The sequence below is a fragment of the Apodemus sylvaticus genome, chromosome 15, assembly GCF_947179515.1.
Source record: "Apodemus sylvaticus chromosome 15, mApoSyl1.1, whole genome shotgun sequence".
NCBI classification, from domain to species: domain Eukaryota; kingdom Metazoa; phylum Chordata; class Mammalia; order Rodentia; family Muridae; genus Apodemus; species Apodemus sylvaticus.
Window position 1 is genome coordinate 69,518,417 of NC_067486.1, and position 25,737 is coordinate 69,544,153.

Consider the following 25,737-nt stretch of genomic DNA (forward strand, 5'->3'; position numbering starts at 1 on the left):
TAAATGATTAGAGAGTGAAGCAGAAAGCTAAATAAAAGGTGCACGTGTATGTGGGCCAGAGTCCAGTCAGTGGAGCTTCACAAAGACAGCGTCGCGTCGTGCTGTGGATTCGACCCGGGCGCTGAGTCTTCACAACCTGGCCTTGAGTCCTTACTCCACTGCCGGATAACTCTGAGACTTTGGCAGGCTGTCTTTGTGCCTCAGTTTCCACATCTGTCAGGTAGGAATCAGGATGGTACCCTCTTGTAGAGTTACAGTGAAAATTGAAAATTAAAATGTGGAAAATCCTCAAAACAAGTCTCTGCACATAGCAAGTGTAAACGTCCTTAGCAGACCAGTTACTCTAAGAAAAATTATACTAACTTCTTACATACTTGTCGGAAGCAGAGTCAGAAGTGGGGTTGCCAGAGCCCTTGCTGTAAATTCACCTCTGTTTAAATCCTGTGAGTCTAATCAGGTGGAGGTTCTCCTGAGAAGGTTCTTCTATCCTTACTATGGCAAAAGAAAATGTCCAAAAGTCCCACGGACCAAGAACCAGCTTTGGCCAGGCCGTGTGTGAGAGCTACTGATACAGAATGCGTTTTCTCGGCAACCCCCAGATGTGTTGTCATCATATAGGAGGCAAGGCTCAAAGGGGACCAGTCCCTTTTCCAGGGTCATGGGTCAGACTCCAGAACTCGTGAGCTTAGAGGTGCATGCGTCAGTTCATGCGTGCATGTGTGCGTGCTCCTGGCAAGGGAATGGGCTTCGTGGGCTGGCTTTGTCTTGCTCGGGAGCATGGGCTGATGTGGGCTGATCGTCCAAGACTGAGGCATCCAGTCAGCCTCGCCCCATGTTTACCCGGTGTCCAGCTGATCACAGACGTCTTTTGTCAGGCTGTACCTAGATATCACTGAGCCCTGCTCCACCCTCTGCTCAGTGAGTAATGTTGCCTTCAGAGACAGTGATTCCACCCTCACATCAGCCGGGCTGCACACAGACTGTGGAGTAATCTCAGCACTGAGGCGTGTACACGCACATACACAGCCACTGTAATGCCAAGTGCACCGTACAAGAGGTCAGCGCCTAAGGTGTTTCTAGCCACTCCCAACGGCTTCCCTGCATGTGCAGCAGGCACGTTCTATTTGAACAATAACTACACAAGTATGCGGGTAAATAGTAGTCGTATTTACACTTTTCCCCTCAGGAAGCAGCCGTCGGGCCGCTGCACTTCCACTTTAAATTGAGTCTATGTTTTGGAGAATTCTCTTCTGTTGTAACTGAGATAATACAGCTCCACTGCTCTCTGGGGACAGCATACATTAGTCTTGTCTGTCAGCCTTACCAGCCTGAAGACAGCAGGTTTCTTTGAGAAAAATGGATCATCATGAAGTTGGCAGCCAGAGTGGTGGACGGGTGAAGCGGGCCGATACAGGGATATCCCGAGTGGCCACTTGTACCAGTCTCTAACCTAAAGCCCAGCCGGTCTCCATGGCAGACGCACCCCTAGAGGGAATGCCAACCCCATCAGACATCCACCCCAGACAACTAGACTAGCTGGGTGGATGCGTGCAAGTCCAGCCAGAAGTTAGTCGAGTCCCAGCCTGTCTCTCCCTCCTTCCATTTCTCTCTCTTCCTCTCTCTCACTTCCTGGCCCCTCCCTCATCTCCCAGTGGCTTCTATGTTGATGTCCTACCTCAGAACGTGACTTTACTGGGGGGCAGGATCATTGACATGGTCACTGGCTGAGGTGAGATCAGTGGGGCAGGTTGTGATCCAGTGCAGCTGTTGCCCTTTTACAAAGAGGAAATTACAGCGGGCACTCACGGGGCGGGGGCGGGGGGGTGGGGAGGATGTGGAAGTGAAGGCAGAGATCAGGGCTTTGCCTCCATCAAAAAAAGAAAGGGCAAAGGTGGTCAGTTAGTAACAGACACATCCAGAGGCTGGGGTGGGATCTCAGGAGGAGCCTGAACTGCAGAAGGAGGCATGTCTGTTGTTTAAGCCATGCAGCAGGTAACACCTCGGTCCCACAGCCCTGGGAATGAATACTAACCCCTGCTCCAGGCATGGAGAGCGTCAGGAGACGGATTAGAGGAGCAGCTGGACAGGGCTGCTTTCTAAGTCTAGAGCCACCCATTTTTAGGTAAGACTTCGCTGCCTGGTCAGTATTTGGAAATATACTTTGGGGCTGTGGTGAAGAGTCCGCAGCAGATGAGCTGTCGCCGTGCCAGGCTTGCTGGGGCCCAGCCCTCTCTCCACTCAGGGATGCTTCAGCAGCTCTTAGAGAAAGAAATCCCGGGCGTTGCTTTCCTAGGGTGACAGTACAGCATGTTTCCCATGTGTGTGCGTGCGTGCATGCGTGCTTGTGTATGTGTGTGTGTGTGTCCCCTGTAGGCACACACCCACGGGTATTTATCATGGACAGATGAAGAAAAGAGAACGGGGGGAAGAGATTGAGTTTCACTTTGAATATGTTTTACAAACGGGAGATGTAATTCTTTTTTTAAACAAAGAAATATTTTGCTAAATTGCAAATGAGGGGAGAGAGTAGGCAGTTAATATGTACTTGGGTGTATCTGGTTGTATGTTTTTATAGATGTAATTTCTGCATTTCTACTTACCATCTCTGCAGAACTGTTCTCAGTACATGCTTAGCGTTAGTGAGGGGAAATGAACTGACAGGAGAGGCCTGTGCTTCCCACTTGTGCCTGTGGCTAGCCAGGGCCGCCTCTGAGGGTCCCCAGGATCTCTTGACTGGCGTCTGGTCTGTGTGTGGAGCGACGAGTGAGACTCCTCACGGAGAGAGGTGTGCAGAGCGCCCTTAGAACGTCCTCCTCAGGCAGTACTATCCTCAACTTGTATTAAAGTTGATGTGATTCAACTGTATATGGCATTAGTTTTATTTGCTGCACACGGGGTCTCCCCCTCAGCACCCCTGGACAGGGGAGCCCCACTGTGGAAACTGAAGCCAATAATTTTTTCATATCCGGGTTTAAATTCTCCCATTTTAAAAAATGAGGTGGTGCTCCCTATGCCTGCCTCATGAGGGCACAGGATTATGAGGCCTTGATGGTCGGCCTGAAGTGGGGGGGCTCCGAAAGACTGAGGAAATTACAGTGGGCACTCACGGGTGGGAGCGGGGGATGGGGAGGGTCCTGGCGGCCCTGAGAAGTAAACCCTGGGGCCCACAGCCCTTCCTTCCCTCAGGACGCTGGGAGGGAGGAGACCGCGTGCTGCCTTGCTGAAGCGAAACAGCAAGTTGAAGGCCGTGCTAGGCAGACAGAGCCAGCGTGCTGAGCTCCACAAGGCATGGCAGATGCCCCAGGTGTTTGGGGTTTATTTCCTAATCCTGTTACCAACAGAAAAGGACCCTAAGGAGTCTCTGGCTTTATTACCACCCAGGAGCAGTTTGTTGTCTGTGGCCTGCTTGGCCAGATGTCCAGGGCCCTCTGAGCGTCCCCTTGCCGTTCTCCTGGCCTTCCAGAGGAGAACCTAGAGGTTCCAACCTGGCCGGGAGACTGAGTGCAGAGAGGACGCCTCTCTCGGGCGCTGAACGGGGGAACAAATGAGGCTTCTCTTAAAACTGGGTTACTGCTCCCTCTCCCTCTTCCTCTCTCCCTCTCTCCTTCTCCCTCCCTCCCTCCCTCCCTCCCCCTACCCTGACCCTCCGTTTCCTTCCCGCGCTGTGCACACAGGACTGCAGTATCGCTCACTGCCGGCAGGGGTCTCACCGGAGTTGCTCTAGTCGTTCTGCAGACCTCCTGTGGCTCCTCCCCCACCACACACTGATTGGCTGTGCTCTGTGAATGGTCGGCCTACAGATTGGGATGCCACTCTGAGGCACGCAACCTAGAGGTGATGGTTAATTGCCTGAGAGGCTGAGGGAAGGAGCACACAGTGAATCACACTTCTCCCTCGAAGAGGAACACTAATGGATAACCAAACGAAGGCTTTTTCGGTCTCCACAAAAGCCTTACTACCTTTTGGAGTTATCCGTGATTAAAGTGATGACCAGTGATTAATGGTTATTTTCTGTCACTTTATTTAATAATGACAAGTTGGATACTGATGTAAAGAACTCAATAGTTAGCTTAAAGCATTCCTTCCCCTGCAAGCATCAATGCTTGTGTGGGTCCAATCAATAGCTAAAGGCTATATATATATATATATATCAGGAAAATGCTTCCTGGCATTAATGAGAAGCCTCGTAGGAACTTGTAAGTACTACCTCTAAAAGAAACACTGTCACCATAAAGGAAAGGTGAGTCCCAGATGCTGGGGACACTATAAGTCTCAGCAGGATGACCCTAGGGTGGCCGGGCTAGATAGTGCATGTGCATCTTGCCAACCCCAACTGAAGTAGGTCTCCAGTTCATTGCCGTGTAGACTCTGGTTTCTGGAAATGTCCACCTGGCCTAGAGCAGGCCTGGAGTAATGCAGGAGCCTATTTCTTATTTCCCACTTCTTTTTACATAAAGAATATACTGAGTCATCTTTGTCATTAGAATCGAGGTAGTCCAGGGCCAGCTCCTGTCTTCCTGAGCAGCCTGGGGACAGGTTTATTCTGTGCTGTACACGGACACCATTTGTATTGCAGAGTGTTACTCTTTCTTCCAGTTTTTTGTTTCGGTTGCCCAAGTCCTGAGCCGCAGTCCTCTCTGGCTGGCCATGTGATAGGTTTTAAAGGTCACACAAAATGTGGTTTCTTCCTCTTCCCCTTGAGTCAAGGGGACACAAGTATAATCAATAATTCTAAAAGGCAAAGAGCATCGTTGTTGTTGTAAGTTTAGTTCCTGTCTTAGCTTACTTAGGTTCCTTCTGGGTCCTGAGCTTGTAGGACTCAGCCATTTGTAGCTTGGAAGGGTCCAGAAATAATCAATACTGGCTCCTGGGGTGTGATAATGCTTCCGCACTTTCCTTTACTCTCAAATAAAACCACTCAGTGTAGAAGCTAGGCCCAGTCTCATGTCCTGAATCCCAGTCTGATGTCCTTCCCACACAGGGCATCCCCCTCCCTCCTCCCTCCTCCCTCCTTCCTCCTCCCTCCTCCCTCCTCCCTCCTCCCACAGCCCTGGCCCGTGCCAGCCTCCCATTAGTGTATAGTACAGTGGGTCATCTCAGTCTACAGATGCTTACAAACCACACAAATCAGAAAGCCTTCCTTTTCAGTCACACTGTTATCAAAAAGAAGAGAGAGAGGAGTGTGGGTAAGGCTGTGGAGAAACGAAAATCCTTGTCCTTTGCTGGTGGCGCTGTAGACTTGCAGAGTCAGTGTGGAGAGCAGACATGCTCCTGGGTATGTACAGTCAAAGGAATGAAGTCTGTGCTGTAAAGAAGCCTGCAGTCCGCGTTCACGGCGGCAGTGCTCACTGCAGCCAGATACGGAAGCCGCTGGAGTCTGCACGGATGATGTATGGATACAGAAAATGTGATAAACATTCACTGGAAGATCCTTCAGCCTGTAAGAAAGAGGATATTCTACCATTTGCCACACACATGTGAACTGAGGACCTTCTGCTAAGGGAAAGAAGCCAGGCACAGAAAGAAGAATGTTTGATTCCACTTGTACATGGAATCTCAAAAGCAAAAGCTAGACATTCAGTACACAGAGATGAAGCTGGAGGCCAGTGACAAGTAAGGCCGTGGAGGCCAGGGTAGGAGGACAGTGGAAGGCTGGAGAAGTCTACAGATCTAATGGATACTGTGAGGATTGAAGGTAATCATGCTGTTATAGTGAGGGTTTCTGCTAAAAAGAGTATAGCTTTTTAGCAATATATAGAATATATAGATATTCTACACACACATACACAATAAAAATGAACACATGAAATAATTTAACTTTGATAACCATTTACGTATATATAAGTCATCACACTGTAGACATTAAACACATACAATTTAAAATCAATTCTTTGCTAACTGTTGAAAAAAATAAGACATGCAGGACATAGTTTCTGATGTATTCCAATTTCGTGTGTTTATCTTAGTAGAGGGCCAGATGTTCTCATTTCTATTCAGGAAACATGATAATCAGAGATTCATTTCTAACCACCATACTTTACTCAGATTACACTGAAATCTATAGTATACAAAGTGTCTCTGGGACTAATTAATGTTTTTAAATATTTACCTAAAGCACATAGAAATTGTATACATTTCTTGAAAGAAAAAAGAAAGAAAGGAAGGAAGAAAAGGAGGAGAAAGCCCTGGGCTCTGCTCAGCCCTCTGAGGCGTTCGCTCATCACTATTCCCCTCGTGACCTGGAGGTTAATGGAGGCTCTGCGGCCCTTTGTTATTTCTGCATTGTGAATTGATTAGGCAGAGGATGTACAGTGTGGCGGTGTGTGGCCAGGCCTGGGTGGCTCTGGAAATGGCCCAACGGACTCTGAAGATAGCATGCTGCTTCCTAGTCACAGCCTCGAGGCCGTGCACTGTGTTGTGGGTGCTCATGGCATTGTGCCAGCTGTTGCCAGATGCAGGCAGCAGTCCTGGCTGTGTGCACACAATAGAGACCCTCCTCAGGAAAGTCAAGTTCAGCCCTTGCTGTTTGCTGGTGGAAGTATATCTGTCTGGACTACTTCACTTCAGTGAGTGTGGTCTGGGTCCCTGCCTTGTGCCAGGCACTGGGCTAGGCAGCAAGGATTCAGGTATGGAAAGACACCATCTCTGTTCCCAGTGGTCTAATAACTCATGGGTCAGAGTGGCATAGGGGGTCCTTGCAGACCTCACAAAGGAATTGGTCTTTGGGCTGTGGTTTGGTTAAAAGGTGGTTGTGTGGATGGGGAGGGAGGAGGGCACAGCAGCTAAGACCCTGGGGGGAATGGCGTATGCAGAGTCATCAGGAGCTTCAGTGTGGATGGAGCAGAGGAGCCTGAGGTGGACAGGGCGTGGCCAGACGGCCCAGCTTCTCCTGGCCTGGGAGCGGGTCTTCTGAAGTGGGGAGCGTGGCGAGGCATCACTGTGATGTCAGGACAGATGTGTTGCAGGATTTTCCCTGGTCAGTTACATTAGTTCAGAGGAGGTCTGTGATTGGACAGGGAAAAGGGAGCTGGAACTGAGAGTTGCAGAGACAGAGAATCTCAGAGTAAGGAGAAGCCAAGATGGAGGTGGGCTGACAGGAAGAAGATCCTGATCCGGCGTGGTTGTAACAGCCACAAGTAGCTGTGATTTCACACGGTTAAAGCTTTTATCATTATCAAATGGCTCTGAAATCACTGTTGTGGCATCTTGTAAATTGTGGTTTTATTGACACATAAATCTGATTGGTTAATTAAGCTTTACGAGTCATGATTCTTCCAGGTTACTGGGTATTGTGATCTGCAGCCTCCAGGTTGGCAGTCCATTTAGTTACTGGAAAGTGGGATCACGGACTACATGGGTTTATGGCTGAGGAAGAACTAGAGCTCCCTAGACACTTGAGCCAGATGCTGCGGGGGCTAACTGGAGAGAGTTGTTGGCGGCAGGAGCGCGGGAGCGTGATCTGGCCCGGCAGAGAGTTGGCGGGTTTTTTGTTTTTGTTTTGTATTTTTAGTATTTCCTGCAACACAGATGAATAGCAAACAACTGCCTCTTGGCTGGATCACAGTGTCAAGACAGTGTGCTGCCACTGCATCCATTCCCAGCAGGTCACTCGCTGATGTGTAGACAGGAGGTCCAGGGTAAATACCATCCATCCCTGGCCATCGGAAGCCCACTGACGAGGGCGGGGCAGTGTGGCCTTCACTGCCAGAGCAGTGGCCTGGGGAAGGGGATTTTTTTCTTTCACAGGGACCAGCTAAGCTAAGATCCACCCCCACCCCCAATCTTACACTCTACTTCCTCTCTTTTTTCTGCCCAGCAAGAAATAGATCTTAAATATTTACCAAAGGTACACTTAAAAGCAGCTTTTTCTAAAAGCAGCATTTACACTGAGGAAGATCTCCAGTGCAGCTGTGGCATTGGGTGGTGCATCTTCTGGCCGTGGCCGTGGCCGTGGCTTGGCTCGGTGGCCTGAGGAGAGGGGCTTGTGCTCGCCCGGCTCTGTGCCAGCGGTGTCTCACCTCGGCAGACACACTGCACCTGGGCTGACTGTGTGGACCCCAGCTGGACGGCACTGAGGCAACCTCTGGGATGCGCTGCCTGAGTGATGACAAACAGGGAGCATGCCCCGGAGTCCATGCATCGGCCGCAGGCCCGCCCTGGAGTCCATGCATCGGCCGCAGGCCCGCTCTGTACATGTGGAGCCCTGCAGAATGACTGCTTTCCTCTCAGGGTTTGTTATTTCCGTCTCCTGAGAAGGGTAGAAAGAGGAAAAAACAGAGCCGTTTCCACAGAAAGCATGTTTGCGAACTTGTCACTACCCCACGTGCTCTGCCTGCCTCAGAACATTCCATGCTAATTACACAAGCTGCCGCCACAGCTTCCTGTTGGTGTCCACAGCTCTGGAAAACATGGAAACTGATGACATCTGTGCCTGAGCGGGCTGCAGTAGAGATGAAGGGGTCGACTTTATTTAGGTGAGGGCGTGTGTCCCCGCTGCACACCAGACTCAGGTGTGCTGCAGGAACATAGCTCCTTGGAAAGCATGTAGAGGAACCCGTGTGGCACTAGGACATAGGCTGAGAGAAAGCTGCTCCACCCATGTGATTCTAGGCTGGAAAAGAACTACTGAGAGAGAGAGGGTCTCAGCTACAGTGACAGCACAGTCTCTAGAGATCTGGTCCTGGGTCTGTTTCTAATGACTTGTTTTCCTCTGACACGTATATATTTGAGACAGGGTCTGTTTACTTAGTCCTTGCTGTCCTGGAACTCTGTAGACCATGCTAACCTCAAACTCACTACCCTAGTGGTAGGCTTAAAGTCACACCTGTCTTCCTCTGCCACAGTTTTAAATTGCTTAAATATGTACTACACAAAATTTGCCCCCCTTTTTTTTTTTTTTTTTGGATTTGGTTTTTTCGAGACAGGGTTTCTCTGTGTAGCCCTGGCTGTCCTAGAACTCACTCTGTAGACCAGGCTGGCCTCGAACTCAGAAATCCGCCTGCCTCTTCCTCCCAGAGTGCTGGGATTACAGGCATGCGCCACCACCGCCCGGCTGAAACATCTTTTAAGTCCACAGCATTAATCCTACTCAAATGTCCCTCCATCACTATCCTGTTTCCTAAACGGTCATCTCACCCCAGCAGAGCTTCATCCTCTGTGCTGGCCGCCCTCCTGAGGAAGCACCTCCTCCGCCCACGCAAGCCTCATCTCCTTCTGCCTTGTAGACTTGCCAGGTTTAGATGGCCATGTCTCCTCTGTCACTCTGCTGCCATTAGAAGCCCCTGACACATACTGTTCCCAGCTCCCTTCCAGAGACAGCCTGGGGAATCCCTTCACCAGTGTCCCATCCAAAGGCCATTTGTGAGTCCCTTCAGCCAGTCATTGTCTGGAATATCTGATTTGGGGCTTTTTGGTTCTGATTTCCTTGTATGGTTAATGTGGGAAAGATCCTTCTCCCACCACCTATGCCACACTCGATCCTCTGGCCAATTAGAGGTAGCTATGCTGTCTCAGAGGGCTGTGGCCTGGCCCTGCCCAGGCCCTGAGGCAGTGAGGCACAGAGGAGAGGTCTTACCATTACTAGCTGAGCGTTTTTGACTGACATCCTTGCATCCTGTAAGCCTTAGTTTCCTCACCTAGGAAATGGGTTTAATAATGTGCACCTTCCAAGCTTGCATAGACAGAGCTCAAATATATAAATGTTTAGAACAGCCGGGCGGTGGTGGTGCACGCCTGTAATCCCAGCACTCTGGGAGGCAGAGGCAGGCGGATTTCTGAGTTCGAGGCCAGCCTGGTCTACAGAGTGAGTTCCAGGACAGCCAGGGCTATACAGAGAAACCTTGTCTCGAAAAAACACCAAAATCCCCCCAAAAAAACAAACCAAAAAAATGTGTAGAAAGTGCTTATGAACAGGTTTTGTCATAATTGTTGCCAGATCTGCAACCTGTGCCTCCAAGTTTCATAATGATTAAAGGAAATCACTTATAAATTGTTCATGAAGTGGCTGGTGGGTAATAATTATTGAAGTAAGTGCCAGCTACCCATATGCATACATGCCGCGTGTATTACAGAAAACCCAGCACAGGGGTTGAGAGCATTGGCTGCTCTTCTGGAGAATATGGTATTAATTCCCAGCGCCCACATGGTGGCCTGCAGCCATCTTGAACTCCACTTCCAGGGGATCCAGTGCCCTCTTCTGGCTTCTGTGGGTGCCAGGCAAAGGCATAGCATGCACACAGGCAAAGCAGCCTGCACATAAGTAACAATCACTTTGTAAAGCAGCATCCAGCAAGGCACCTAGACAGTGGCTGACCTGGCTGAGAGTCAGTACTCGTCCACAGCAAACTTCCGCCCCCACCTCATCCCCAAGCAGGGCCCACCGTCGTTTCCTGTTTTCTTTCCAAGCAACAGAGAAAAGAGGAGTTCCAGGCAGTGGAGATCGGCTGACTGCAGCCGCTCATCTTAGGGCCACGGCAAAGTCAAACCAGAAGTGTCGAATGCGAGGCAGGTGTCGTGGTCCACATTCGACCCCTTCATCTCTACTTTCACCCTTTCCTTCTGAAGTTTGCAGATGGCTCCTTCTGCGATCATTCTCTCTGACCTCCCATTCCATCGGGGTTGAGAGGAGCGAGTGGCTTCCTGTTGTGTGGGGCCCTACAGTTTCAGTCAGAGACTCATTTTAAGCGCACACAAGGAAAGTATCCTGATTGGAAAGCAAGCTTACCAAGCTGTCAGCTAAAAGAAACAGCGCTGGTGGTAAAGGACTGTGAGAAGGTTACAAGCTAGAGCGGAAGGATGGCCTCCCCAGGCGGGGTGGGTGGGAGGACATGCTGGCTCAGACTATGGGGAAAGTATGCGTGTGTCATGTGAGCATGCTCACTCGTGCGTATCACATGTGTGCACATATGTATTACAGGCAGGTGTGCATGTGTGTGCCAGGGTGCACCGGAACAGATGTTATTTCTCCCCACTCAGCTGAGCACAACATTCCCTGCTCGCTGTGATCTACATGGCCCAGTCTCCGTTGGACTCGTGGGTATTTTCTGAATTTACGTGAAGCTAGCCTTCTGGCTAAGGTGGAAGAGGCTGTCTATGCTTCTGCTTAGTGTAGGAGAGGCTCAGGGGATGAGTGTTTGCTGAAGTTAGTCTCTCCTCTCACCTCTGCTTTAGCCCTAGAAAGAACTCTGCTACATGTCACCCAATGAGCTAGACTCTCACCCAGCCACACACTTCAACAAGCAAGGCCTTCTCTGAAGCCGATTGAGTTCCTGCACTCCAGCAAAGAAGTTTGTCCCAGTTTCTTTTCCTACCAGAGCTGAGGGAGTGCCTTCTGGAAGCACCTGTCTTGTTTCTGTTGGGCTGCTGGCCAGCCCTCTGTGAGAACCAGACTCACTGGGCACCTGGTGTCCCTGCAGGGAAGGCTGCCGTGCCTGAGTGCCTTGGCCTTCTGCAGGTCTTTTCTCCGCAAGAGTCGGCAGTGGTCCTGATGCACACTTCAGTGAGCTGGTAACAAAGACACTGAGGATTTACTCAGCAGAGCGATCGGTCCCTGCAAGCACGCTGGGTGCTGGGAACCCAAGGGCCAGGCCTCAGGCCTTCCCCGCTCGCCACCTACTGGCTCTGTCTCCCCCAGTGCTGGTCGGTGAAGGAAGGAGGCAAGCTCCTCCATCCCAGCTGAGGTACCTGCTGCTTCATCTCCTTCTCAGTCTTCTAACATGTTACACTTCCTCCTCTGCTGGGCAGCCATCCGAGGCTAAAGGAAGAGAGATTACACAGGTGTCAGGTACCGCATCCCCCACGCGGCCCTCACAGCCCTCAGGGATAGAATGTTGAGTTCTCCTGGGGCTGGGGCAGGACGCAGTCTGACCGGACCAGAGTCCTCTTTCTGCTCCTCCGCTATGCAAATGCACGGTCACGTGACTGTGTGTTCCTGCTGAGCTTGTCGCCTGTTAGCCTATTCCCCAGACACACATTTCATGGGCACCGTGAAACCAGAGGAGCGCTTATGTAAGAGGACCTGATGGGGGAGGGAGGCCAGGGAAGTTTGCGAGTACACATTGCCCTGACAGAGGACTTGAGGGAGCTCTCGGGGAGTGTCGGGGAAGGAGAAACACTTCATAGTCAGGGTTGCCGAGTCCCCACCATGCACGCTTGGTTCCTTCCTGGGTGGAGTAGGTTAGGCTGAGGAAGGATGACCTGAAGACAAGAACTGGCCTCTGTAGAGACCTTTAAGCCCCAGATCCAGACCAGGATCCCAAAGAGGTGAGGCTCACGGCCAGCAGGGGGCGCTCTTAGTGAGAGCGTAGTCCTGTAGAGGGTGGTGAACCTGGTTCAGAAGGACATTTCCAGGATCCCATAGGTGCCCACCTGTGTGTAAGGTCGGGGCTGAGTCTGCCTTCTTCCTGTTGGTCCCTGGTCCGAGCAGGTGAGGCCAGGAAGCCTGTCACAGCTGAACAGAGTCCTCTGCACGAGGCAGGCATCTCTTGGTCTCAGGCAAGGGCCAGGGAATCTCTGGAAGGCTAGTGAGACACCAGGGGGGAGAGCAGTAGAGGCTGCTAGCTAGCTCAGGGCATGTGGATTTGTCAGGTTTCAAACAAAAGCAAGTAACCAAACCCCATAGCACACTCAATACACTCAACACATGGTGACGCGGCCGATGACACATGACTGCCGGGGCTCAGTGACAAGTGTCCCCTTGAAATTCACTTCTGCAAGCTCCATAGCTTAGAACTCTCAGTCTCAGCATGGCACCAGGCTTCAGGGCATGGAAGGCCCCTGCAGCTGATGTCCACTGAGCAGTTGTGGGACAAGGGACCCCAGGACAGGCAGAGGTTGGGCCAAGGTCACTGCTGATGGCTGCAGGGCCCTCACCTGCTCAGACGACAGCAGGAAGCAGGTAGGCCCAGCAGCCTCACTGCTCAGTGAACTTGGCTTGAGCCTGTGCTTCTGAGATCTTGTCAGACATGTTGAACACTGCCTCAGGGCGTCCTCCCGGTGTCCTCGTGTTCACTCAAGAAGCCAGGGGCTTGTGTCAAGAGGCCAGGCGCGTGGAGAACACCGCTTCTCCAGAGAATTTCCTGGTGATGAGCAGAGGACCACAATTTGACTGAGGTCCAGCTGCCCCTCCAGCCCTGCATTCTTGACCCCGTGATGCACTGGCAACGAAGGAGGGGATGGGATATCCCCTCTCCTCATGTCTGCTTCATAGCGGTGAGCGTGTTGCTTCTAGGAAACATTTTCCTGGGAACGCCCAAGACTGTACCAGAGTAAGAGAGTGCAACAAGTGCTGGCATAGAGTTTGTGAAACATTTCAATCTGTCAGGCTGCCTATACACACACACATACACACACACACACACACACACACACACACACACACACAGACAGACACACACACACACACACACACACACACACACGTTGGTTTTTCGAGACACGGTTTCTCTGTATAGCCCTGGCTGTCCTGGAACTCACTCTGTAGATCAGGCTGGCCTTGAACTCAGAAATCTGCCTGCCTCTGCCTCCCAAGTGCTGGGATTACAGGCGTGTGCCACCACTGCCCAGTCAGGTTGCCTATTTTATGGTCACTAAAAAATAATGATGTTGATACTACTATTATAGTCTTCATCTCTAGAAAAACAGTTTGAAGAGGGCTGGTTAGGGGCCCAGCTGGTACCGTGCTACATATAAACTTGACCACCTGACTTCCAACCTGAAACCACATGAACATTGAAGGAGAAAACTGCATAGAGATGTCCTCTTGCCTCTATACACCACACACACACACACACACTAATAATAATAATAATAATAATAATAATAATAAAATGTTTTAATTAAAACAAGATCAAGGTGGCTGGAGAGACTCTCTCATTGCTCAAGAGCACAGGCTGCTCTTCTAGAGGACCTGGGTTCAATTCCCAGCCCCACATGGTGGTTCGCAGCCATCTGTAACTCTAGCTCCTGGGCATCTGACAGGTTCTAACGGCCTCCATGGTCACGGCACACACGTGGCACAACAACAAACAAGCAGCAGCAGCAACATTCCCTGGGAGCTGGTCAGCGATGCAGCTTCTGAGTGGGACCTCCATTTCAGTGGGGTCTCAGATGAGCCCACTTCCACACAGGGTGACTGGGCAGGACCACTCTGTCACAGGCTCCTGAAAACAGGGCCTGCCTGGGTCTAGTCCACAGTGGCCTTACTCTGAGCGTGACCTGTGAGGTGAGCAGCGTTTGTGTCGGTGTGCTGGCACTCTCCACTGTCCGATACCTTGACCAAACCCATGCACAGCTGTGCGGTGGGCGGGACAGAGTCTGCTTGCATGGAAGGGGAAGGTGCCCTCGTTTCTCCTGGGTTTAAGAAGTCACGCTTCGCTGAGACTGCTTGCTGCCTGTGCCCCTGCATCTGAGTGCGGCAAGTCCCCACACCTACGGCTTTTGGATCAGAATGGCATTGGGTGGCTGATGGAGTTTCACTGGAGACACAAGGTCAAATTCCACACCTACCCCTATGTATTCCTACCACACACACCCACATTCTGCTCACTGTGCTGGAAAACACCCCATCGTGTGTCCCTTGCCCTTTCTCTTATGACCTCCAAAGCCACAGGGCTGCTGGGAGCAGTGAGCCAATTCCAAAGGTGGTAAACATCCCTCCCCTTGGCATAGATTCAGGGAGAGGACAGGAGTTAGCCACCTTAGGCCAGGCTGGGGGTGGGGGTGGGGGGCTCACAAGCCCAGTCTGCATCATGGTCACTGGAGTCCCAGAACTGAGCCAGTCCCTGACAGCGGTGCCAGCCCTCAGTGAGGCCTCTCTGACCCTGCCTGCCCATCCTTCGTCCCTGGGCATCTCAGACTGATGTGGATTCCTGGGTCCAGGGTTCCAGCCCCTCTGCCTCCCATCCCCTCTCCCCCTTGGGGGAGGGAGGCCTCGCAGCTGACGGCTCACTGTCTGCAGCCTTCCTGAACTCTGCATCCAGTGTCTTCTCACACGCTGGGCACTCCTGCCACTGGGTCTGATCTCCCCTTCCCCATTACTTCACCCGTTGGAGGCCACCATCTTGGCAAGTACCTCTGTGACTCTAGACAAACACCAGTAAGATACATTCCAGCATCCACCGGACTGTTTGGCTCCATGCACACCCGCCAGGCTCCAGCAAGCCATTTTGTCTGTCTGTTATTTGTCCAAGGGTCTTTGAGCACGAGTGCCGGCGTCAAGCTGTTCTCGCTCTAGCCCCTCCTTCCCTATCAGTTACTTCATCTGCCATCTGCCATACGAACTGTCTCCATATCTTTGACCTTAGATATGCCCAGGGCTCCCGTCTTTGTGGCGAATCCTTGAGCCTGCTCCCCGTCCCTGCCTCAGCTTTCCTCATTAGAGGCTGGAGATGATAGCCCTCTCCTCACTCAGTCGTTTAGATATTAGTGTGAATATTCGGAAAGTCTAACAGTCTAGGACATAGTAAGTGCTCTTTAAACGTTACCCTTCAGAGTCCTTCTCATCCCTGCCCTGCCCTGCCCTGCCCAACGTTCTCCCTGCTGTCTGGCTCGCCCTGGCACGTGCTTTCCCGCCCTCCCTCTAACCTCTGACAAGATGCTGTCCGCCTCCGTCTGTCTGTTCCATTGAGTTCCTACCCTCTCCAGTGCAGCGTGCCCTGCTCCTTGGTATCCCCTACACACTTCTCCAAAGGTCACTGCCACCTCCTGTGCACTGTCAAGTTCAAGGTCTGTGGCTTTCAGCCCTAAGAGACACACAGGGCCAGCTTCAAACGGGGAGGAGCCAGGCAGGCAGAGCCAGGAGAGACTGCTGATCCGGGGAAGGGGGACAGGGAGTTCCAGGGTGCCCCAGAGGGTAAGGGCAGGACGCTGCCACCACAGAGGGACCTGTTTCAGAGACTGGAGCACAGTGTCACTAGGGTCGAGGCTCTGGGAAGGTGGTGTGTCTAGGTCAGATGGCCAAGGGGAGGGAGCAGAAGCGGGTGCCCCAGTGGTAGAGCAGAAAGGAAGATGGTGGTCAGGATGACAAGCAAGGAGGGGCCACCGCAGATGTGAGGCAGTGGAGGATGGAGAGGCAGCTGTGGAAGATGGAGAGGCAGCTGTGGGAGGTGGAGGATGAGTCCCTGGAAGGGCCAGGCAGAGAGGCAGCAAGATTGGGGTAGTTGGGTGAGTACTGAGGTGCTTGGTGTGATTCTGTCCTGATGAGCACGTCTGAGCGACAGGCAGAGTGGGCATCCTCATCTCTGCCACAGAGTGCCCAGTGTGTGCCACCTCTGGGCTCTGCCGGCTGGAAGCTGTCACTGCTGTATACACTGCTCACATCATCACTGGGACAAAATGTGCCATAGAAACAACTCGGAGTAGCATCGATTTTGGCTCAGTGTCCTGGTGGGGCAGACATGGCTGTTTATTGGCTTGTCTGGGGCGGCTCCTGTCTGAGGCAGCAGGGCCGGAGACTTGCTCACGGCTCACAGGCCAGAAATCAAAGATCAGGGTCAGAGACTGACTGGTCAGGCTGTACCCCCAAGCCCACCCCAGGTGACCCATTTCCTCTCACCAGGCCTTATGTTTAAAGGTTCCACGGCCTTTCAGAACAGCACGGGCAGCTAGAAACCAAGGGTTCAGGCACGTGAGACTTTTAGGGACATTTCAGACTCAAAGAAAACAGGCCCTGAAACTTTATATCTCTATGACTGCACACAAAAATAAACCTCTTTTTAATTAAAGAGATGAGAGTCAGATGCTGATGGCTTGGGTGTGGAGGGGACCACATGGGGAGAGAAAACCTGTGTGAGGAGAGGAGGTGGAGGGAAGGCCTGCGGGGACGCCTGGGCTGCCTACCTGGATCACAGGGTTGCCTGATGCGTGGTCGGAATGGGCTGTGTGGCCTGCAGACCCAGCTGGGTCTGTGTGGCCCTGTGGCTCCTCTGAGATCCCTCAGCAGAGAAGGAGCCCCAGGGCCTGAGTATCAGCTGCTCAGGTTTTAGTGCAGAGAGGTGGCTGGGGTTCTCCTGGGCCGCCATCTTCCTGACAACACTTCTTCCGTCCTCTAAATGTCTGAACCAACAGGAGTCAGGGGTACCTTCTTCAACCCTTGTCCAGTCATTTGCTGGACTTCTCCACAACTTTGTAACTTCTCCTCCCATCCCCGCCCCTCCCAGCCTGCACTGCGGCTATTGGCCCCACCTCCCTGGCTGGCCCTTCCCCTTCCCTCCCCACCCCCCCCACCCCCCCACCCCTCCTCTTTGTGCAGCTCTTCCAGAATCCACCGGCCTGGAGCACATCTGTGCCCTGCGGTTGTTTGTAGGGTGGACTGGTGGCAGCGTCCTAACCCTGCCTCTGTTTTCCCAGCCCCAGTGCAGCAGGGGTGGGAGAAAGGCCTTGTGAGCAGGTTGAAGAGCCGACGCCCGGGTGCCATGACATAGGCCTGCAGTGTGGTGGGGCTCCACACCTCCTGAAGGGTGGTCAGAGCTTCAGGACCTGGCTGGGAGGGGAGGCCTCAGACTGATGATGATGATTCCACTGTGGGCGTGTGGAGGGATGGGCTGTCTCGTGGTATATCAAACCTTGCTGTCAACATCCCCCAGGATTCAGGAACCTGTTTGTCTCTGTAGCCCATTGACTGGACCAGACAGCAATGTAGGTCACCTTCAGCATGCCAAGTCTGGCACAGGAAGCCATGTTGAAACAGAAACCCAGATGGCTGTGTGGACAAGGGCTGGTTGCTGAGGTACACACCCTTAGCAAGCCAGGCAGGCAGGGGGAGACGTGCAGAGTCAGCCCTCCTGTGGCTGAGCGTCTACAGTGGCAGACAAAGCCATTTCTCCAGGGCACACTGCTGGGCACCATCTGCTCCCCCTCTGCTCCCAGAGCCCACCAGAAGTCCCGTGAGAGTTATCTTATCCCTGTCCCCAGCCTAGAGGCACAGCGGCCCACACGGTTGGCTTTGTCCTTGCCCTGGGGCATTCTGCTCACTTGTCATGAGCTCAGCAGATGTTGTCTAAGTGATGCCCAGCTGCTGCCCTCAGGCATCCTCTGGTACCCGGTGTGTCTCTGTGAGGACGGGGGCTCCTGCTGGCTGACACATGCTGTTGCTTCTCTCGTCCTGTGGGTCTCCAAGCCTGACAGGGAATAAAGGACAGACTCACACAGGAACGCAAGGACCTGGTGGGCCACAGCGCCCACACCAGCAACCTGGGACTTCAGTGTGGCCATTAGGTAGAGGGGTTGGCTAGTCTTACATGCGGACTGTCACCACCCAGGAGGAGAGAGAAGCCTTAGTTGCTCGCCTTCGCACACTCTGGTCCCTCATTCACTCCCAATCCCTGGGGAAGGCTTTGCCACTGTGGGTGGGGCATCGGCATCTTTGAAATGGCGGCGCCCATGTCAACAGAACACACTGAGTCAGGACTTCCCTGACTCGGGTTCTGTCTGTCCCTACAGCCCTCAGCGCTCACACTGCTGTCCAGCGTCCCACTTGCCACTGTCTCGTCACTGGCAACAGCCTCCGTGCCACTCTCTAGGTCACTCTCCCAGCCTGCCATGACATTTTCTTAGCTCGTTGACAGCAGCAAGATCAAGGACCTGTGGGTTCCAGGTCCCCCCTCCCCACGTTTGCGCCTGTGGATGGAGAGGATAGGGCAAGATGAGTGTGACCCAGGATGGTTTCCCCAAACTCCATCTCCTTTCTTGGGAATGGAGACGTCAGGATGTAGCTGTTGGCAAAGAAGGATTTGTTGTGAACTAGGGTTGCCCCTTACCCTGGGTGACCAGAGATCACCCCTTGAAGGTGGAAGTCAGTGTTGGGCTGAAGACACCAGCAGAAGCCAGGGCACAGAGGATGTTCCTCCTCACGGCCTGCAGAGGCAGCTCTATACCGCCATCCTGCATTCCCCACCACAGTCACACTGGCTGAGTTTCTGTTGGTGGGCTGCCTGGTTTTCCCACTTTGCTATTAGAACCTAGTCAGTCGATGACCTCCGAGGTCAGGGACATGGAGGGACAGTCAAAGGGCCACTTTGCAGGTGGGGGCAGCAGAAATGAGTCTCTTGAAAGCTTGGCTCTTACAACAGCACCCAGTGCCCTGCATGACCCTCCCTCCCAAGCTGAAGGCCTCAGTGATACAAGTTCAAAACCATGCCACCCCCTAATCTGAGTCTGCTCTGTCCCTGCTGTATGGGTGTGCAGCGGTTCTGATCCATATGCGGTATGCTGGCTGCTCCCTCAGCGAGCACCGCCCTTCTCTCTGCCTTCCCTCCAACATCTCCCTCCCGGTCTGCTTTAGTGAGGCCCTCTAGTCCTATTTCAAATAGCCCAGCGCCCTGGGAACTTCTCCCGTCCTCCCAGGCTGCGCCAGGGACACAGAGGTACCATAAGCCTGTAGCACATGTCGGCCAGAGAGGCCGAGCGGAGGCTGTCCTTTGGGCGGGGAGGCAGGAGGGTCAGGACTTACTGCCCCAGCTAAGGAGGGCCTCCAGGAGAGCTGTGCAGCTTGTGTCTCTTACAGGGTCTGCTGGGTCTCTGTCCCCGTGGAGTCCCTTCCTCCTCTCAGGTAGCCTGCTTCCGCCATGAGGACTGACTGGCCCACCCGTACCCATGGGCCTTTAGCCTGGGAAGCTGGGGGCTCCGCCATCTTCCACATTAGGCATATGGAGTTTGCCGACTCAGTTGCTGGTCTCTAAACAGCTGGTGTCTGTAAGCCCCATTTCCTAGGAGGGCCTCCAAATAAGGGCGTTCTATTTGTGTGCAGCCTAGCCCTTCCAGGGGCGTACCTTCAGGAAGAAAGGGCTTGAAGGGGCCTCGCTAACTTCCGGAAGGACTCATTATTTACAGTGGACTATCTCTGCAAGGCTGGTTTCCAGTTGGAGACTATTTCCAAAGAGAAGGAAAAACCTGATCCCTGCTGTTATAGCACCAGGTTGATCATGGGGAGTGGGGCAAGACCACACAGCAGACCGGATGGGCTTGAGTCTGGGCAGCTTGCCCAGGAAACTTCTGGAAGATGAGGACTCAGCCCCACATACCTGATTCATCCAGAGACCAGAGTCACACACAGCCAGGCCCCGGTGAGGAAAGGGCAGGTTTGAGGCTATGTGCTGAGCTGATTTGGAGTGGTTCTTAGGTCTGCCCCCAGAGCCGGGGGCACTGACTTGACTGCAGTGGCTCTGCGTCTCCATGTCCTGGTTCCTGGGGCTCTCGGCTTCAGGTGTGTTGACCAAATTCAGAAATGAGTTTGGAATTCAGGTGCCATTCCTTGGAACGTTAGCCTGTGGAGTCTGAGGAAGTCAGAGATAAGGGAACTGCAGAGATCAGAAGCCTCCCCTAACTGACCAAAGACCTCGGTGTCCCGGGAGAAAACAAGACAGTGTGCTGGGAGAAGAGGAGAGGGCTGTGCATCCACCCCAGCCCTGCCTGCGTGGCGGGTGGGGAGTGTGGTGCCACCAGCTCCCGCCAGGAGCTCGCCTTGCCCCAGGCTTGTGGTTCTCTCATGGCTGTGAGGCTGCCGGGCCAGGGAGGCCGGGGAACCAGCCAAGCCAGGGTGCTGTGTGCTGGCTGCATGCGGGGTAGGGAGCGCTTTGACCAGGGCACACACGGGCTCGCACACACGGGCTCGCACACACGGGGTCGTTCTGTCTGTCTCAGGACGGTCAGTTCCCTCTCAGGCTGTGTCTGCTTCAGCAGGCACACGGGAAAACTTGCATTGCGAGTTTCCTGCCCCTTTGGTCCATGATGTACCAAAATGTGCTGCTGTCCCATCCGGCTCTTTCTAGCGCTTTGGTATGGAATGCCTCTGCTTGGTGCTGGGCCTGCCTGGTGCCATTCCATCAGGGTGCTGTGCTGGGTGCTGGGCACTGTGTTCCGAGAGAGCCACCTGGGTTATAGTTTCCACCTGGAAATGTTCTCTCTTCATCCTCCAGGCCTCCTGTCAGTCAGTTTTGATATGAGAAGGAAGGTGTAGAGGCTTCCGAGCAGTGCTGTCCACCCCCCCCACACACACACACACAGCTCCTAGCTGTACACTCCTTGCTGAAGGGTAAACCCTCTAGCTACCAGAGGCTTACCCATGGTGGGTGGATTGCTCAGGGTAGTGGCTCAGTAGCCTTACCTCAGCCTGCTCCCTGCTGCCACCCAATACCAAAGGCTGACAGACTCACTCCTACCTTCTTCACAGTCCTTTCTTCCTGCCCAGTCTACATGGGGTAGAATCACCAGAGGCCCCCTCTCTCTCCAGTCAGACCCTGATCTCTGGGGTCGTCTGCAAGAGAAGGGAGGAAGCTGTGGGCAGGATGGAGCCACCACAGGTCTCTCTTCCTCCCTGCTCTGCATCCTGTCCCCACCTTGGGAAGAGGCTTGTAGCCTGACCCTGAAATGAACCACCTGACAGTAGGATTGATGTGCATGTTGGCGACCCATCATGGCCTGGAGGGCCACAGCATCTCAGCTTGCTCCTGAAGCTTATCTTTGCCGAGGTTGTTATCAGCAGGCAAGCACCGGATCAAAGCCCGCTCCGCTCACCTCGACCCATTCCTGACCAGACTCTAACAATGGGCCTGTGTGCTCCCCTGGTTAGTGTCCCACGGGCATGCTTTTTCTCTTGCCAAGATCAAACTGTCGGCTGCCTTTCTGACACGTGAGACCACAAAGAGTGCTTGTCTGTCCCCTCACGGGTGATGGGGTGGGGAGGGTCATGTGTTAGAACCGAGAATGGACCTGGTGCAGGTCGTCCATGCTGGGGCTCTGGTCTGCTTTTGACCACAATTTGCACTTTACCCGTGTCCTATCCTGTGAGAAGTGTGAGGCGTTTTACCTGAGGACCCAGGCTCACCCTGCCTGTCCCAGGCACTGCTGCTGGGCATTGTCTTTGAGCACAGGTTTGGGGACCCCATGTCCCTGATGCTGCAACACCAAAGATCTTGATGCCTCAAAGGCTAGAAAGCAAGATGACCAGTGCTCTAAGCATGTCAACCACAGGAAGGTTTCCAGGTGTTTCCTTCCACTTCCAAATAGAAGTATTTGGATAAGAGGTTAAGAAGGGTCCCTCCAGCTGTCACACCGCATGAACCTAGGTTGACTTTTCTGAATCTGCTAGAGAATGTCTAAATTGAGGTGGCACCCCCTCCTAAATGCCATAGTCCCACAGGCTCCGTACAGCTGCTGTCACCCAACCTGTGCGCATCTGCTGAGAGCCATCCCTGGACCCCAGCCTCTGCCTCGCCCCTCAGAAATGCTAGCTTAGCGTCATGAATGAAGCGTGTTCTAAAGGGGTCAGTGTTGGGGTCAGTCTGAGTCTGGCTGCCTGTGACTTCGTCACCCATCAGTCAACTCTTTCCCCTGCTGTGTCATGTCCTCTTCAAGACCATAAAGACAGGGTAGGGAGGTCCACGTTGCTGCTGTCTGGAGGATGTAAACTTTGAGCCAATGGCTAGGTTTAGTCCCTGTGTCTGCTTCTCACTAGCTGTGTGACTTTGGACAAGTTACACAGTCTCCCCAGGCAGTGTTTTCCTAGCTCTGTGGTGACGGGTCATCTCACAGAGTACAGGATCCTGGAGAGAAGTAGCCCCTTCAGCATGGCATCCGGGACCTGCCATCTCTACAGACCCTCACACCGGCAGTGACGATGCTGATCCCATCAACGTGGCCACCCTGAGGTTGAGGTGAAAGTGAGAACCCGAGACTGGGAGCTGGGGGCCTGGACTCAGGCTCGCACTGTGCTGCTTGCTGGCGATGTGCTGTGGATTCTGACCCTGAGTCCCTCAGCCTTTGTTTCTGAGACACTGAGGGAAGAGCAGTCATGGTGAAGGTGCAGGGGCCAGGGCTGGCAGGCTCACTCGCCTCACACTGGGATAACTGTTTCCTTTCCCTTCACAGGCACACATTCTGGCAGTTCCGCCAGGAGAACCCCAACACCAGAGTCGGGGACCCACCGCCTGACGGACTTCCTGGCTTCAACAGTGGAGTGATGTTGCTGAACCTGGAGGCCATGCGCCAGTCTCCGCTCTACAGCCACCTGCTGGAGCCGGCCTGGGTACAGCAGCTTGCTGACAAGTACCACTTCCGGGGCCACCTGGGGGACCAGGACTTCTTCACCATGATTGGCATGGAGCACCCCGAACTCTTCCACGTGCTGGACTGCACCTGGAACCGGCAGTTGTGCACCTGGTGGCGGGACCATGGCTACAGCGATGTCTTCCAGGCATACTTTCGCTGTGAGGGCCACATCAAGATCTACCACGGGAACTGCAACACGCCCATCCCGGAGGACTAGGCACCAGCTTACCCACCATGCCAGTGCGGCTCCCGGGCTGGGGAAGAGAGACTCGGCTAGGACACCCTTAGGGGGCAGGTGCCGCAGACCTCCCTCCCAGCTGCTTCCTGCCCAGCCGCCATCCAAAGCAGCTCAGCTGAGCCCTGCTGCCGCCCGGGCTGTTCTCCTCCAGGGCGGCCTGAGGACAGACACAGGTGTCTTCCAGGAGGTGATTTTGCTAGACCAAGTATGCATTTCGAGCGGCCTCTGTACTGCTCTGTGAGAGCAGAGGCGGGTGCTGCTTGGCTCCAGGGAGCACTGGATGCCGAGTCAGGGTTTAACAAGCAGCCCAGGGCCTAAGCCTCCAAAGGAGTGCCACAGGCCCACATCCTTTCCCAGGAGGCTTTGCAGCTCCTCCGGATGTTCATGTTGCTTGGTGCCAGCCTCAAGAGCAGCGCCTCTTCAGATAGAGCCCGAGCACATGCTAATCCCGTGTTACAGCGTTCACAGGTCTTATCCCACTACATTCCAGAGCCCACCTTCTCTCGTCTGTCTACCTGCCCAGGGTGGCCTGACTCCGCTAAGGAACCAAATCAAAGGACAGAGATCGGCCATGCCAAGGCATGCGCTAGATTCACGCCAAGGAGCAGCCTCAAGTCTCAAGTACCAGGTCACACGAACAACTGGGTGGCCTTGGGAAGAGGTGGCCTCCTGGTCTCATTGCAGTCTCTGGAGAAGAAAGAAAAACAAACTCATTAATTTTCCACTGCACCATGCCAGCCCCTACCCCTTCCCAGAAGTGAGGACCATTTCTCTATGTGTGCTTGAGATGGACTCTGGAAGCCCCCATGAAGCCCCCACAGGCCACGTCTGTACAGCCCAGTCATGTCCTCGGCAAGAGATGGGAGGTTCCTACTGCATATTCTCAGTACCCTGAGTGACGCTGGCTGATAAAGAGTCTGAGGACACTGGAGTCGCGGTGTTTGTTCTCTGGCAGGGTGCAGGGCACAGGGCTCTTAATGAACAGTAGGGTCAGCAGCAACCAGAAGACCTAAGGGACCAAGCGGAAGGCCTGCCCGTGGGTGCAGGGAGCCGTACTGTCGTGCTCGGTTCCAAGTGCAGAACTCTCTCCGTCCAGCTATCGGCAGGTTCACCTGCTGCCGGGAGCAAGCAAGCCCAGACCTCCATTCCATCCACGCAGGTGAGGTGGCACACGCCTTCCCTGGCCCTCTGCTGGGCCCCGCTCATCTGTTCTCCAGCTACTTGATTTCCTATTCATAGCGTCTGGTTATTAGATGCCTGCGGTGTGCCAGGCATCGTCTTAAGGATTTATATGTGCCCTAGATAATAGTCATGAAAACCTCAGCGAGTTCATTGCAGCTCTAAAACTGAGGTATGAACACAGACATACGGACAGGTCCCCTGTGGTTTGTTTACTGAAGCTTCTCACTGTACAAAAGTGTTGGAAACAGCTTAATGTTGACCATGGAAGCAGATAGATAATGCACACTGCAATCACATGGTGGAATGAATATATTAGGAATCATATTTAATGCACCAGGAAATACTCATGGTAGTGAGTAAAGAATTCACAATATAAGATTGTATTGTGTCCTTTTATTTTTTAATTACATGTATGTGTGTATCTATATGTATTTGTGTACAAACAGGTACATACATGAAATGCATATGTATGTGTGAAAAGAAAGATCTAAGAACAAGCCTATTCTGTATTTCATTAGTTCAGTGCCTCAAAGACCATGTTTCAGCCACATTAACCAAACAGCTATCTCAGTTAAAGCTGTTAGGGGCAGGGGGATTAAAGGGCAGGAACTTTTTTAAACCTAAAATAACAGATTAATTTTTCATCAAGAATTGGTTTTTGATCTGGAGAGATGTCTCAGTGGTTAAGAGCACTGACTGCTCTTCCAGAGGTCCTGAGTTCAACTCCCAGCAACCATACGGTGGCTCACAACCATCCGTAATGGGGTCAGATGCCCTCTGGTGTGTCTGAACAGAGCGATGGTGTACTCACATACCACAAACAAACAAACAAATAAATAGAATTAAAGTGTTTCCAAAGCTACAGTGTCTTCTGTTATTCAAGAAAAACAGTAAACCAGGTACTCAGCACAACACTCTTCCTATTTGTGTGTGTGTGTGTGTGTGTGCATGCGCATATGTTATTGTGAGACAACACAAAGTGCAACTTTGTGAAGTCGGTTCCCTCCATCCACCTTTACTGTGGGGAATGGTAGAATCAGACAATAGGAAACCCAGCCAGACTGGCAAAAGCCACTGTGGATTCCTTCCTTGCCACAAGTAGCTTTTGACAGATGTTGGAACATTCGCTTCTGACTGGGGTCCTGCTGTGGTCTGTGTTGTGCATCCACAGTTAAAATGCCTCGTTTGTTTCACAGACCCTTCACTGTCTGATGCATATCTGCACACATAATTAGAGTGGGAATCCAGCATTGCTGAATATAAAAGCCTAATCT

General features: G+C 52.9%; 1 protein-coding gene and 2 long non-coding RNA genes across 4 annotated transcripts in view; 1 reads left to right on the forward strand and 2 right to left on the reverse strand.

Moving 5' to 3' along the window:
• Xxylt1 (xyloside xylosyltransferase 1) overlaps nucleotides 1-25,325 on the forward strand; it is a 121,889-nt gene extending 96,564 nt beyond the window's left edge. For both annotated transcript variants that reach the window (XM_052158261.1, XM_052158262.1), the window contains one exon: nucleotides 22,864-25,325. In XM_052158261.1, the coding sequence (XP_052014221.1) occupies nucleotides 22,864-23,260 (397 nt within the window). In that variant the 3' untranslated portion in view covers nucleotides 23,261-25,325. The remainder of the gene's footprint in view (nucleotides 1-22,863) is intronic.
• LOC127665739 (uncharacterized) lies at nucleotides 5,813-8,875 on the reverse strand. The gene is made up of 2 exons (XR_007973491.1): nucleotides 7,842-8,875; nucleotides 5,813-7,717 (listed from the first exon to the last, which is right to left on the reverse strand). It is a non-coding gene; the product is annotated as an uncharacterized LOC127665739 (long non-coding RNA).
• On the reverse strand, nucleotides 9,448-17,134 carry LOC127665733 (uncharacterized). The gene is made up of 3 exons (XR_007973486.1): nucleotides 16,837-17,134; nucleotides 12,367-13,076; nucleotides 9,448-11,752 (listed from the first exon to the last, which is right to left on the reverse strand). It is a non-coding gene; the product is annotated as an uncharacterized LOC127665733 (long non-coding RNA).
• Nucleotides 25,326-25,737: the final 412 nt, after the last annotated feature.